We start from the raw sequence: 14,694 nt of genomic DNA on the forward strand, positions 1-14,694 counted from the left end.
AAAAAAAAAAAAAAGAATGCTTAACATGAGATCTGCTCTCTTGATAAATTAAGTGTATGAGTTAGCCTTCTTAACGGTAGGTAGTGTGTTGTAGAGCTGGTCTCCAGAAGTTACTCATCGTGCCTGACTGAAACTTTACCCCCGTTGAACATCTCCCCATTTCTCCCTCCCCCAGCCCCCGGCAGCCTCCGTTCTCCTTTCTGTCTAAGGGTTTGGCTACTTTAGATGCCCCCATGTAAGTGGACTCATGCAGTGCTTTCATTGTTGTTGTTTTAAGCTTAGCTGAGTTATTAGTGAAAGAGGGCTGAATAAGGAAAGAACAGCTTGAACCTAGGAGCTCCGACCTCCAGCACCAAGTTGGATTGCTGGTGTGTGGGCGACAGTGTCTGTCTTGGCTACGTGGGTGCTTTCTACGTGAACGGTCCTGCTGTGACCTGGGATGGAGGAAGGGGCAGGGGCTTGCTGTGTGCTTTCATTGCCTGTCTAGAAACATAAATATACAAAAGGTGTCCAGCAAAATCTAGAAATCTCAAAACAGAAATGGTTGGGGCAATGAATACCCTCCGGAGAACTTCAGCTGAAGACAGTTGGCCTTTGCAGCAGGGGCCCTGCCCTTACTGTGGTGGAGCAATCAAGGACTCCCCTGGGCTGCATCCCAGACTTGAGTCACAGGACCCGGGGTTCTCAACTAGCATTCCACAGACCTCACTCCGCCCGACCCTTCCCTGGCATCCTCATCTGTTACCTGAAGGCAGTTGGCCTGGGGGGTCTCCATGGTCCCCTCGGCTCTGATCTCTTCAGTGCTTTCAAAGCCGTAGGGCATGGCTGTGAAGAAGAGCAGCAGCCAAGAGGATGGCAGCCGAGATGGCCTCTGCAAGTAGCAGAGTCTTGGCTACCATCTTTGTGGCACAGGGTTCCCTGTGAGTAGCCTCAGTCGAGCAGTCAGACTCTTGCCACTGGCGCCCCCCCTGCCCTACCCACCTGCCCACCCCCATGGCTCTGAGAAGAAGCAGGGTGCCCAGAAGGGTTCCCTGAGCAGGACTCAGTTGGAGAGTAGATGGTATTTTCAGGAAATCTGATAAAGTAAGCTGGACTGATAATTCAAAGGCCAGGTCAATCTGTTCTTTGCTTGGGCCCAGCTGGGTAAAAACCAAACACAAACCCAGTGCGGGGAGAGAGCCGTGTTAGAAAAGAGCAGAGGCCAAGAGTTTTACTTTCCAAGTTACTTGTAAAGCAAAAGTACAAGTTTACTTGTAAAGTCAAACTCTTTCCTGAGGACTTACCAGCCCTGCACCTCAGTGAAGGAAGGGCATTGTGACTCTCGGATGACATGGGCTGGAATCGGAGGGGGCACGTGGAAGCTTCTGGCCCCCACTGGATGCCACTCACACCTTCATTTACATTTCCCCACCAATCCGAAGGCCAGCTAGATGACGCCCTATCCCATTCAGCCAAAAAGGCAGTTAAAAATCCAAGATAGTGTATAACACTCCAGTTTATCTGGTATCGCCAGTTTGTCAGTGTTGTGCTCTGATGAGCAAAGGTTGTGTTAATAAAGCACTTGTAGAAACGAGCCTTTGTCCGTCCGTGACACCAGACAGGGAAGAGAGTCCGCATGAGTGGTTGAAGGAGGTGAGCGTCCCCAGATGCTCTTCGTTGGTCACAAAGCTGAACCGTAACCGGCCGGGGGGGCGCACCTACCCCCAGAGCGGCGGGCCTGTCTCGGGAGGATGGGGGTCTGACTGCATGCGGGGGTTCTGCCCGTGGGCGTGCAGCTGTCAGAATTTGTCCGGATGCCTGTGTCTCATGTCCACCATGTTGTACCTTGCAGATACTGGGTTACTTTGACTATGCTTTCACAGCCATCTTTACTGTTGAAATCCTGTTAAAGGTAATGGCTTTTTCATTGATCCTCACCTACTCCAAAGCAGCTGTAGCAATAATAGTTGCAATTCTTTGTTTACCTTCCAGATGCTAGGTTATGCAGATTATGTCTTCACTGGCACTTTTGCCTTTGAGATCGTTTTGAAGGTAACAGGTTCCACGGCCGTGTGTCTAAGGGGCCTGCTCCTGGGGGACACGTGGCAAAGAAGCGTGAAGTGCTTTTGACTATTTTTATTTTTTGTCTTCTGTGATCAAGCTACACTTTTTTTTTTTTTAAACCAAAGGACCTTTTTTTTTTTCCTGTAACCATTCAACTTGTTTTTGCTGTTTCTTTTTAACCTTTCAATGCATGTAGGAGCTACTTTGGCTTCATCATAATGACTGGAAATTATTTTGCTCCTTCCTAAATATATCCTCTGAAATTTGTCATCTGATAACAGATACATCACTCTGCGTGAACCTTCTTCCACCTTTCCTGACTTCAAAGTCAGAGGAGAAGCATTTATCCTATGAAGGGAATGTATCTCCTTTCATTTCTTTGACTGAATTGTTTTCAGTGGCCTGAAATAGTAACACACTATTTTCTTGCAATGGGATTTGCAAGATAACCCGGGTCTTTTTGTGTTAAGATATTTTATATCTGTTTTAATGGATGGGCTTACATTTATGCAAACAAAAGGAACACCCTTTGGACGGGGCGCCCTAAATGTACCGCCCATGCATGAGCTCACACTTGCCATTGCTGCATGTGGTTTGTGGACTGAGTGTGATGGCCCCTGGGGCGAGCTCATTCCCTATGCACTCAGAAGTTTGGAGACCTGCAGCAGACAGCTGAGGACACCGCCCCCCTCCACTTGCTAAGTGTCATGGGTCATTGCCGTGCCGGGATAGCGTGACCCGTGACAAATGTCAGAGCAATCATCTCCTCGTGGGGAGACAAGCTGTGAGATTTTCACCACAATTGTCTTTAAACCAACCATTTTGAGTTTTTATGTGTGCATCTCAGGGGGAAATAGTGTATTTTATGTTAGACTCCTGTGGAACTTGGGCTCTTTACAAAATCTTTTATAAAATAAAACCTCGCTGAACTTTGCCAGGGAATGGGGTACTTAGAGTTACTTTCTTTTTTTGTTGTTGTTGTTTAATGAAAACATCAGTGCAAAACCAACCAACCTCCACTTAAAACTTTGTTAAAAATCTAAAAATTCACATTCACTTTCCTGCCTTTAAACCATCGACTGGCTGACAGTTCTCAGTGAGAACCCTGCCAGGTTAGTGATTCTAGCAACGTCACCACGGTGAGGAGCACAGACACATAACGCACAGGGCTTGGGGGTCAAGGACACTCACCCCACCTCTACTTGATCCCGAGCTGCCCTTTTTTTGTAATTTGCCTTCTCCTCAAACTGAATGGGGGACACGCTCCACTTAGTCTGTTAACCTGGTTCATCGAGGTTTTATTTTACTTCCCACATTTTTTAGTGGTTAAATGAATGTAGTTATTCTTGGACTTTGGGGCAAATGAGATACAGAATTATTTAGAAGAAATTAAAAACAACTACTGCTTTTAAATTTCTGGATATTTACCTCAGTGACTTAAATCTTCCAAGTTATTCTTCATTCTAAAGAACGTGTTAGAGGGTGGAAAACAAGCTTAAAACCAGAAGGATTCAGCAAACACAGACTCACCAAGAAGCATCTAGCATTGGAAGCGGCGGTTCCTGCTGGCCATGGGAAGGCTGGGGAGGCTCTATGATGATTCAGTTGAATTGTACGGAATTGCTTTTTTTTTTTTTTTTTTTTTTTTGGTCAAGAACGGCAGTGTGTTGGCGATTTCATATGGTTCGGTGTAACAGTTTCCCGACTCCGGCCCTCTGTCCTGGACTCACCTGAGCCTTCTGCACTTTTGTTTTTTTAAATTCACGGTGAACTTGATATACTTCGCTGTTTTTACTCTGGGAATTTCCTCACTAAAGTCCTTTTGCATTGCCGGTAGGCACCTCTCTGGAGCACCCATGGTGCGGGCTCTGGGTGCATGTGGCATGGGACTCCAGGGCAGGGAGACTGCCCAGGGGAGAGGCCTGTGCTGGCTTCCTGGCCACCCCTTGCACAGGCTGGATTCACTGGACCTGGAGGCGCCGTTTAAACTGGGTGTCTCTCTGAGGACCATCGGCAGCAGACAGGGCGCTACCTGGTCTCTCTGAACAGAGCCTGGGAGCACTGGGCTTCAGTGCTTTCACTAGTCCCACTGGGAAGGCCCACTGGGGAGACAGAGGGTCTCCTGGGCTCCTGGGGACCAGAGCCAGCGTGTTGTGGGCAGCCGAGTTATCTGGGCAGTGATGATATCCTGATGAGTGGGCCCATGTGGACCCTTCTGGGACAGGCTCTTTGGACCTGCCCACGCTGGATTCCTACACGCAGTTTGTCATCGCTGGTACGGAGTCTAGACTGGTCTCTTCTTCTAAAATGTATCTGAAATCAGCTGCCCCTTTTCCATTTTTGAACGAATATTCGGCTCAGCCCTGTTGGTATCCATTTCTGGCTTCCTAATGCATGCTTGTTAGTAAAGTCATACTTGCCTCAAGGTTTTGTACAGAGCCCAGGTTTCTTTTCTTCTGAGAGAAAAAAATATCCGTAAATCACTCATGATTCTGTTTATAGATGGCGACTTTTGGAGCTTTCCTCCACAAAGGGGCTTTCTGCAGGAACTACTTCAATCTGCTGGATATGCTGGTTGTCGGGGTGTCCCTGGTATCATTTGGGATCCAGTAAGTATTCTGGGGTGGGTGTGGGCGTGTGCTCACAAGACTGTTGGGCAGGATGGTTAATGTGAGGAATTTTAACATAATTCATAAAGGCTAGGCATCATTTTGACAATTACATTTAATTATCCGGGAAACCTTGATTTGTGCACATGCCGGAAAGCATTGGAAGGCAGCTATGCTCACCACGATACCACCAACGCGCCGGAAAGCATTGGGACAGTTCACACTTTCTCCTGTTTCTCCTCTCCATGCCTCCTGCCAGATTGGGCTTATTACTCTCTGTGATACTGACTCTCAACAGAGAAGTCTTGACTGGGAGAGAAGGAAGCCAGGTTCTAGTTCGGGTTCGTCCAGGATCTCAATCCTCATTCAGGGTTGGTGGCGGGGGTTGGGCTCCGGGGACCCTTTCAGCTTGGCTATTGAAGGCTACTTCCCTCGATCTCCAGGATATCTCAGCTGCCATGACCTCTTCCTCCCGGCTTCTACAATTTTCAGCTAGGAGGCGGTGGAGGCCATAAGTTAGGGCCCCAGGGATGCCCCAGCGGCACGGTGCCTGCTGGCTCTACCCGGGGGCCCGGGGCAGAGGCTCCAGTGGGAGCATCCCGCAGTGGCCTTGCTTCCCAGCTGACTTACAAGCACGTGCGCTCAGGTGCTGGCCATCAGTACCCCATATGAGAACACGTGCTCACCTACGACCTCTGAGCTCAAGTTCCATGGACAGGCTGCCTCCCCCTCAGAAGACCAAGGACCCCTGCCTGAGACAGCCCTCTGTGTTAGTCCTTACCTGCCACCACTGCCCGGAGGGAGGGAGCCAGGAGTTACAGCTGGAGGGGACATTCTCAGAGCATCTTTGCAGCTCCCATAAATTCCCGGCTGCGCTGGCCCTCTCCCCCTGCAGCCCTTGCCTGTGTGCTGGCCCACCTATGGGGCCGGTAAGCTGCATTCTCCTTCCTAGTGCTGCTCCCTCTGCCCGGAACCCCTTCCCCCTTAGGCTAGCTAACCTGCCCCTCCCCCCGGGACTCACCAGGCTGCCACCTCCCAGGCTCCCCTGGGATGTGCTCCCCTGGCAGCCTGTCGTCCTGCACCCCCTCCATTGTCCGTTCCCCCACACAGGTGGTGATTGCGTCTCTCCCACCCAACAGCAAACTCCTCCGAGGCTGGAGAAGCCCCACTCAGAGTGGGTCTCCCCGCTTAGAAAGCAAACCCCACCCCAAACAAAATCGCAGCCTAAAAGCCAAGTACTACCTAGCGTTTACATCGAGTGAAAAGAACAAAGCGAATTCCTAACTCATGCCTCTGCTGCATTAACTGGGTACCCAAGTCAGGGCCTCTGTGAGTGCCCGTGGGCCTGGCCCGGGAAGGGCTCTGGAGTGTGCACAGGACGGGGAAAGACCCGACGTGTGTGTGTGTGTGTGTGTGTGTGTGTCTCTCTCTCTCTCTCTCTCTCTCACGGCAGGAGGTGAGCTCAGCTCCACACAGGCAGTGGTCCTGCAGTGAAGACCGCCTGAAATAATTTCAGAGTATTTTATTTGACTGTAATACACTCTGCCTTCGTTCTGTGCTCTTTCCTTAGATCCAGTGCCATCTCCGTTGTGAAGATTCTGAGGGTCTTAAGGGTCCTGCGGCCGCTCAGGGCGATCAACAGAGCGAAAGGACTTAAGGTTTGGGTTTCTGCCCTCCGGTCCAGGCTACTTTGGTTGGGGGCCAGAGCTGGGCTGAGGCTTGATGGGTTTTACATTGTTATATGTTTGGAAAGGACATTTCTAACCAGCAACACTGCCTCTGGCAAGTGCTGAAAGCATTTTACAAATGATTTTCTTTATCTTTGTTAATTTATTTTTCTTAACGTGATTACTGTTTATCACTTCTAAAAATTATTAATAATATTTTCTTGGGTTTATTTTGGTCTTTAAATCTCTTCTCATACAGGTCATATAAAAGGTCTGAGGTTTTGCATTTTCCTGAGTCCGTTTATGGGGGGCCAGGGTCCGTGTGGGCCAGGCAGTGCTGCACCCCCTAGCGTTTCTTTGGACTAAGCCGCTTATGAAGAGACCAGGGAGGGGCTGGTCCACAGGGGTGCTTCTCCCAGGTGACCATGATGCACCAGGGGCAGCTCCCCATAGATAACTACCTGAAAAACAAGTGCAAGGGAATGCAAATTTGGAAAATCATATAAAAATGCACATAAACATGAGAAAATCTTGGCCGGTGTTAGGTCACCCAGAGGCTGAAACCACAGAGGCAGGTAAACCTCCTCTGCCTTCCCCTGGCTCCTCTCTCCCCAGCACGTGGTCCAGTGTGTCTTCGTGGCCATCCGGACCATTGGCAACATCATGATCGTCACCACCCTTCTCCAGTTCATGTTCGCCTGCATCGGGGTCCAGTTGTTCAAGGTACAGGGAACGTGCCTTCTGGCATGAAGCCCAGCCGATCGCTTTGCAGGGAGCCTGCATTTGACTGCCTGTCTGTTTTATATGTAGGGAAAGTTCTATCGCTGTACAGATGAAGCCAAAAGTAACCCCGAAGAGTGCAGGTGAGTGTCCTGAACGTGAGAGTGGGGAATGAGGAAGAACAGATAGAAAAATTTCAAGGATCTGTTTGTGCTAACATTTTAGAAGTTTTCATCATGGACTGCAAGAAGCTTGTGTGCTCAGCTCATGGCTGGAGAGATAGAGGGAGATGATGGTGGTTTTATTTGAAGTGACATTCACATATCATAATAGTAATCATTTTAAACTGTGCAATTCAGTGGCATTTAGTACAATCACCTTGTGGTACAAGCATGGCCTTGGTCTAGTTCCAAACCTTCGTCGCCCCCAAAATAATGGATAGATGGCTTTTGATGTTTGCCATAGAGTCTCTAAATGGGGAGAGGGAGTGCACTAAAACCTAAAATAACAATTATGAACTGCCCCAGAGAGCCCTTCCCTCCAGCCACGTGGATAATTCTTCCCCACACCAGAACTCTGAAGCTCAACTCCCTGGCATTCAGGAGCTGGCTAGCCCCTTCCGACAGGTTCTCCAGGCTACCTTTCTCCCCCTGCTCCTGGCAGCCACATTTTGGGCATATTTTTCTTCACAAGAACGGACAGGGGAGAGACAAGGTGGGAAACACCTGTGTCTCTTATCCCAAGCTGTCCAGAACATGAAGGCAGGCACAAAACCACTGCCCAGAGTTGGAAGACCGTGTGGTAGTCCGTGTTTCCCCATCCTTTGGGGATGGCACCACTGAGGTCGGGCTGCTTGCACTGCTCGTGTGTGTTTGGGCTTTCTCTCCACCAGAAGGTGCAGTCAGAGCGTGCTGGCTGTGCGGTGACTGGTTGTGCACCTCCAGGGCCTCCATCCGTGCAGGTTGGGGGGAGCGAGGTGCGCCCCCTGCTGTTGAGCGGCATGGCAGCAGGCAGAAGACCCCTTCTCTTCTCTCACTAAGCCTCTGCTTCCCTGTGACATAAAGACATCGGCCCCTTTCCAGAAATGAAATTCAATGACAAATTCTGTGTACCAGAAATTACAGAATTATTTTAGAAAGAAAACTGGGAATATTGTTACTACAGAACGAAGGATCTTGAGGACAACCAAAATGCAGTTAAGAGGATACCTGGGCTTGTTTCCCAGAGCTTCCAGAATTCCCCAGGCCAGAGCTTCTGATCCTTCAGTGTACACTCTGAGCCCCTTATATATGAGAGGTGTCGATCATTCGGTAGGTTTCATTTCTTATCAGGTGTATGCTGGCTGTCTGCCTAGTTGTTCTGGAGGATGCTCATTAAACTAGTAGGTACTTGATATTGGGACCTTAGAGTAGATTAAATGCACAGCAAGAGGAGGACAAACTCACATGGTGCTCAGCTGTAGGGCCTGGACGTGGGCTTGGGGCAGCTGTGACTGAGTGCATGTCAAGCCAGGACGACCCACACTTCCTTTCCTCTCTAGGGGGCTTTTCATCCTCTACAAGGATGGGGATGTTGATAACCCTGTGGTCCGTGAGAGGATCTGGCAAAATAGTGATTTCAACTTCGACAACGTCCTTTCTGCTATGATGGCACTGTTCACGGTCTCCACATTTGAGGGCTGGCCTGCGTAAGTATAGAGAACATCTTGAGAGTGTCCCAAGCCATCCATCCATCCATCCATCCATCCATCCATCCATCCATTCATTCATTCATTCCATCTTCATTCCTCGTTCAAACGTGTACCAGACTTGGATGGCTGCCACCGTGCCATGTCTTTGACCCACTCACTCACTCATTCATAAGAGGTGCTTTTGGTACCTGCCTCATGCACCGTGCTGTGTTAAGCACTGTGGAAGAAATGCTTGTCTTGACATGTTCCTCCCTTTGAGGCCCAAACCGCGTCAGAGTCTCAGGCAGTTAGACCAGGCAGGAGGGTCTGTTGCATCAGAGATGTGCAGAGTAGGGTTCTGAAGAATGGCTAGGATTCTGATGAGTAAAGTTTAAAAAAAAAAAATCCAGGAAGAAGGGAAAAGGTAGACTACAAAAGGAACGTCTCTTGCTCCTTTGCTAGTCTGTGCTCTGATGCCCACGCCGGCTCCCGCCACCTGAACGTGCATGCGTGCACGGCTTCCAACGTCAAGTTGCCACGCCCAGAGGAACTGCAAAAGGTGGACAGGCTGGTCCTCCGGGGACTGGCAGAACTCCCTGGATGCACAGGAGAGTCGGATTACTGACAGGAGATCCTGTGCAGTGTGAGGATAGTTGGGTGGGGCTTGTTCATTAGGGAATTGGTCTGGGGAGCAGAGAGGCAGGAACGAGCCCTTCACTCTGGGGGAGGCAGTGGCTACAGTCTTGGGTTTTCAGCAGTGTGCTTTAGTTAACCAGGGTGGCAGCCGAGGGGAAACCACTGGACTTGGGCCTTGGCGCTCGGAGCAACTGGGCTCGTCTCCTGGCTCTGCCCCCAAGGAGTGTGACTTTGGTCACTTAGATCCCTCTCTGAGCTTCCATGTGATGGGGATGACTGTAATGTCTGCTTTTCTAGATGGATGGGAAAGTGGCTAGCACAGTGCACCATGGGGTGGGTGCCTTGGCAGTGCTGAATCTACATCAATGTGGGGATAAATTTAACTTGGGGATGTTACAGTAATTCCCCCCCCCCACCTCCTTTTGAGAGTTCTGCTTGGTGTATATTTAATTTCTGTGTATATTTCAGTTTGGAGAACCTCTCTTAGTTCTTTGGAAATCCCGGGTTGCTTGCTTATTCTCTTTGTTGGCATATGTTTTCAGTTCCACGAATGTCTTACACGTGGTGTCCTTCCTCTCTCCTGCCAGGAGAAAGGAGCATTGTTAAATAGCTGTGAAATCTTTTGTTTTTCAGCTCTCAAAATATCAATCCCCAAATGCATCTCAGGTGTTCCCTCTTCAGGGTGCTGGACCAACTGGGCCTAATGCCAGCCAAGGAGGGCGCCTCAGAGACCTGTGTGCATCCAGGGGCCTTGGGTGACAGGCAGGGCCCACAGAGGCGGTCAGAAGAGGCACCACCTCAGAAGAGGTTGGGCTGCTTGGGCTGAGTGGGGGACAGGACTCACCTGGTTCTTCTGTTCTCCAGGTTGCTGTATAAAGCCATCGACTCGAATGGAGAGAATGTGGGCCCCATCTACAACCACCGCGTGGAGATCTCCATCTTCTTCATCATCTACATCATCATCGTGGCTTTCTTCATGATGAACATCTTTGTGGGCTTCGTCATCGTCACATTTCAGGAGCAGGGAGAGAAAGAGTATAAGAACTGTGAGCTGGACAAAAATCAGGTTAAAGTCACACACTGTTTGGGCTTCTGTCCCTTGAGCAAGAGAGGAGTGGCTTGTCTTTTGCCAGCTTCCTCCACGCCCAGAGAAGGGCGTGCACCTGCTAGCTGTCCTGGGGCTCAGGCCCTGTTCACAGCACCCTTTCGGCCAGTTTGAGTCCTTGCTGGGAAGAGTGAGCTTCCCAGATACAGACTAGACCTTGTCATTGTGATCCACCCCACCCTGCAGATGAGAAGTCAAAGAACATTTAGGGCACCTTCTGCGGGTGTGACCGGCTAGTGATGGCTCAGAATCTTGGCGGGGAGATGTGGCCAGGGGCCAGAAAGTACCCGCTGCCCCTCCCACAGTCCTTACGGGGGATCGTGTCTGATGATCTCCTCAACCTCAGCACTATTGACGTTTTAGGCTAGATAATTCTTTGTTGTGCTTTTGTAGGATGTTCAGTAGAATCCCTTGCCCTATACCCCCTCGATTCCAGTAGCAACCCACCGCCCTGGGTTTTGACAACCAAAAGACCTCTCTGGACATTGCCTAATGTCCCCCGCTTGAAAAACCATTGACTTAGGAAGAAGTAACCTATCCTACTGCAGGGAAAGTTACTAATGTTAAACCTGGGTCCAAGATTGCACTGGTGTCACTCCCTCATAATCTACTGCCTTGTTCGAACCAATCTTGGAGCAGCAGGGGCCTTTGACTCTGATTGCACGAGGATGTGAGGGGGTCAGGAGAACTGCTCCTCTCTGGGCTTGCTCCCTTCTCTCTAGATTGAGGGCACCCAGGAGTTGTTGTTAGAGGCCCCTTCCTGTCCTAACAGATGGCGAGATGGAGAATCTGTTCTGGTAGTACCCCCGGGCCCTGGCTCAGTAGCACCCCTGTTTGATGATGATGTAAGGAGTGGGGATCATCTGCCAGTCTGGGCTTCCTGAGGGGAAGTGGCTGTGGTGAGGCGGTCTGTCTTGGGCTGCAGCTGTGCCCACTGGGGCGGTGAGGGCAGGACCAGCTGGGCTTGTCGGAAGATGTTGCTTTGAGTTGTCAGGGCACCCCTTCAGATCCCATCAGTGTCAGCGGGAAGCCTGGCGCAGCTCTTCATCGCCCCCCGCTGCCCCCACCTCCCAGCCCCTGGAAGAAGACTGTCAGGGCAAGGCCCAGGCTGGCCAGGGAGCAGAGCCTGAGCTACCGTTGTGTCATCTCTTGAGGTCCAGAACAGGTTCGAATTGGTGTGTGTGTGTTGGGGGGGAGTCCCTGGACTCAGTGTGTGAGGTCACAGCAGGGCCAGATCTTGATCAGAGGGAGCCTGTCTGAAGTCAGAAGCCAGGGTCAAAGCAGGAGACTGGGAGTCAGTCTGGGTCTAGGAGCAAGTGGTGCCGTTGGCTGAGCCGAAGGGGCTGGAAGCTTCCGCTGGCCTGCAAAGGGTGGACCAGCCTCAGCCCCAGAGTGGGAAGGACAGTGCTCTGGCCATCGTGACTACCACAAGCTCCTGAGTCTCAGAAGGTCCCAGGGAGACACACAGCTAGTTCGCCATTAGACACATGTGGTTAATACCATCTGGCTCCCAAGACGTGTCTCGTGTGGATCGAGTCTCAGAGAGTGAAACCAGGCCCTTGGGCTCTGGAGCCTTTCTGTGTCTCTCATTCCCTGGCTTCCTTTCCTCGAGGTGGCCCCAGGCAGAACTGCAGGCATAACGCCCCAGCGTAGAGGAAAGGCAGGTCCTCAGGCAAGGCACTCGCCAGTCTGGACCTCTGTTTTAATAAGGAAAATGGAAGCACACTGGGTGCTCCGCTTACCGCCCCCCCCGCCCCCGGGTTGGTGTGAGGATCCGATGAGCTGGCGGAGCTAGGGGCCTGTGGCTGGTGATGCCGTGTGGTGCCCATGGGGGTTGCTGTAGCGGCTTCCCCTGATCCACGGTCTCTCGCGGTGGGTGTGCCCCTTCAGAGCAGACGAGACCGGTGTCCTCCTCCCATGGGTGTGCTCAGGACCCCTCCTTGCTCTTTTCTGCCGTTGCAGCGTCAGTGTGTTGAATACGCCTTGAAAGCACGTCCCTTGCGGAGATACATCCCCAAAAACCCCTACCAGTACAAGTTCTGGTACGTGGTGAACTCCTCGCCTTTCGAATACATGATGTTTGTCCTCATCATGCTCAACACACTCTGCTTGGCCATGCAGGTAAAAATGGAGACAGCCGTGGGGATCACGTCTGGGCCTTCTGCACAGCCCCCTGCCCCAAATTCTGAGGGCGGAGTGCCGCCCCCTCACAAGAGAATGAGTGCTTTTCTGATGAGTCTGGGCTGTAGTTTGGCCAGAGTCCCGTTCTGGCTAACAGTTCTCACGGTAGGCGTTTAAGGTGGCTCTTTTGTTTTAAGGGACTGCCTTTACAGCGTGACCATAGGTCACATTTCCATGGGGCCTGAGCCTGGCATTCAATTCTACAAACACTTAACTGGGGGCACCTGAGGCCAGGGAGCAGTTAAGGACTAAAGCTTGGTCTGTGTGGAGTGGGGCAGACGGGCGTTGCAATCCTGCCTTTACTCCTTACCAGCTGGGCAAGGCAATTTAAATCCCCTGATCCTTGCTTTCTTCACTGGCAAAATGGGAAATCTATCATACCTATGTCAGAGGTAGGGTTTGCACTGGATAATTCACATCAGGCCCTTGGCGCTGGGCCCATCACAGAGTAAACACCCAATGTTGAAAAACAAAACATAAGTCACATTCCTGTCTTCAAGGAGCTCTTAGAATGGTTAGAATGGTGGTGGAGAATCTTCCAGGTCATGGAGGAGAGTTTGGCCTGCAAAAGAGCTACTTCTTGATACCCTGGGGGCAAGGCATTGACTTCCTTCAGTTGGCCAAGTTGGTATTAACAGCGAGCATTTCCAGCAGTTATACTGTGAAGTAGATCCTGCCCTAGGACCGAAGCAAAGGCCAAGGTCTAGATCCGCTTTCCACACTGACTTTAAGAACTTAAGCAAATCAAACCAACTCCCAGTGCTGTCTGGAAAATGGGTCTAAAAGCCACCAGGGATACATTCTCTGGCATGTTTTTTAAATTTAAGAAGTCTTTATGAATGAGCAGGACCCCATGCTGATGTAGGGAAAAAGTGTGAGGTCAAGATGTTATTGCCTTTTATTGAAAGTGGACCTAAATGGCATCAAATTTATCCCCAACCAAATCCGGTCTTTAGTCATAGACATTTGGGTGGGTTCTGCCTTGTGCCTGGGTCAAGGCCCTGAATAGAAATCCTGCTGGGAGGAAGGGTGGGTTCCCTTCATCCTGAGCAGAGGAAATGGATGTCTTCCCCTTCATCTTCCAATCATCCTCATTCGTCAAGGCCCCCCTGTGCTTTGTGGTGAGTTAAACATGTGCCGTTGAAACCAGTGGAGGCTGCCTCCATTTCCAAGCAGAGGGTGGATGCCTGCAGGCAGCAGGGGGCTGGGGAGCCTCCTTTCGTGAGGCTGGCTGGGCCGGGCCCCTGAGAGCCATGCCTCTGCCTTTGTCCACAGCACTATGAGCAGTCCAAGATGTTTAATGACGCCATGGACATTCTGAACATGGTCTTCACTGGGGTGTTCACCGTCGAGATGGTTTTGAAAGTCATCGCGTTTAAACCTAAGGTGAGTCTCTGAGCCCACTTCTCAAAGGCTGTTGCTGAATCACTCCAGAGGAGCACACCCTTCCTGTTTGTCTTGTGTTACCGAGTGACGCCAAATTGTTGGGTCCAATAACTGGGTTATCACCTGAGAACGTTCAAATCTGATTAGGGCATCTGGGTACATATGGGAAAACAAAACTACAAAACAAAACCTCATGAAAAGAATTCTGAGAAAAAGAAGAAGGGGGGACAGAATCGGGAATTTGTAGAATAGAGATGGTTTTGAAACCAGATTTTCTGTGTCTAGAAGAGCCTCTCACGCTGTCTCAGGGAAAGTGGCCTCGTTGCTCGGGCATTAGACAAACTGTTGGAACAGAACCCATCAGAAAGAATTCAGCCTTGATTTGACTCTTAGGTTTCCAGGAGAAAGACCTTGGTTTTATTTGTCCTTGGTCTACAGCCTCTTTTTCACCTTTTATGGAAAGTTCTACCATTTGGAGAGTGCTTACCATTTATTTGACTTAGAAAAATGTCGCTTGACTTTAAGACAAAACAAGACATGAAAGCTGTTAAACGCTGTTGGACTAGTCAGCATATCGTGTCGCCTTTGGGAGGGAGCGGATCCAGCCCCAGCGTTGTCAGTGTCTGGGGTGGAAGAGGCTGACAGAACAGTGTCTAAGAGCACACGAACTCTGGATCC

At 50.5% G+C, this 14,694-nt stretch overlaps 1 protein-coding gene across 1 annotated transcript in view; it reads left to right on the forward strand.

The window, feature by feature from the left end:
• Positions 1-14,694, forward strand: part of CACNA1D (calcium voltage-gated channel subunit alpha1 D) — a 291,430-nt gene that overhangs the window by 221,013 nt on the left and 55,723 nt on the right. The window contains exons 21-29 of the mRNA XM_081805721.1: positions 1,678-1,891; positions 4,546-4,652; positions 6,223-6,310; positions 6,935-7,042; positions 7,130-7,182; positions 8,580-8,726; positions 10,209-10,410; positions 12,412-12,570; positions 13,906-14,016. Of these exons, the coding sequence (XP_081661847.1) occupies positions 1,678-1,891; positions 4,546-4,652; positions 6,223-6,310; positions 6,935-7,042; positions 7,130-7,182; positions 8,580-8,726; positions 10,209-10,410; positions 12,412-12,570; positions 13,906-14,016 (1,189 nt within the window). The remainder of the gene's footprint in view (positions 1-1,677; positions 1,892-4,545; positions 4,653-6,222; positions 6,311-6,934; positions 7,043-7,129; positions 7,183-8,579; positions 8,727-10,208; positions 10,411-12,411; positions 12,571-13,905; positions 14,017-14,694) is intronic.

This window comes from Leptonychotes weddellii, chromosome 1, assembly GCF_054177405.1.
Source record: "Leptonychotes weddellii isolate Sample4059 chromosome 1, ASM5417740v2, whole genome shotgun sequence".
NCBI lineage: Eukaryota > Metazoa > Chordata > Mammalia > Carnivora > Phocidae > Leptonychotes > Leptonychotes weddellii.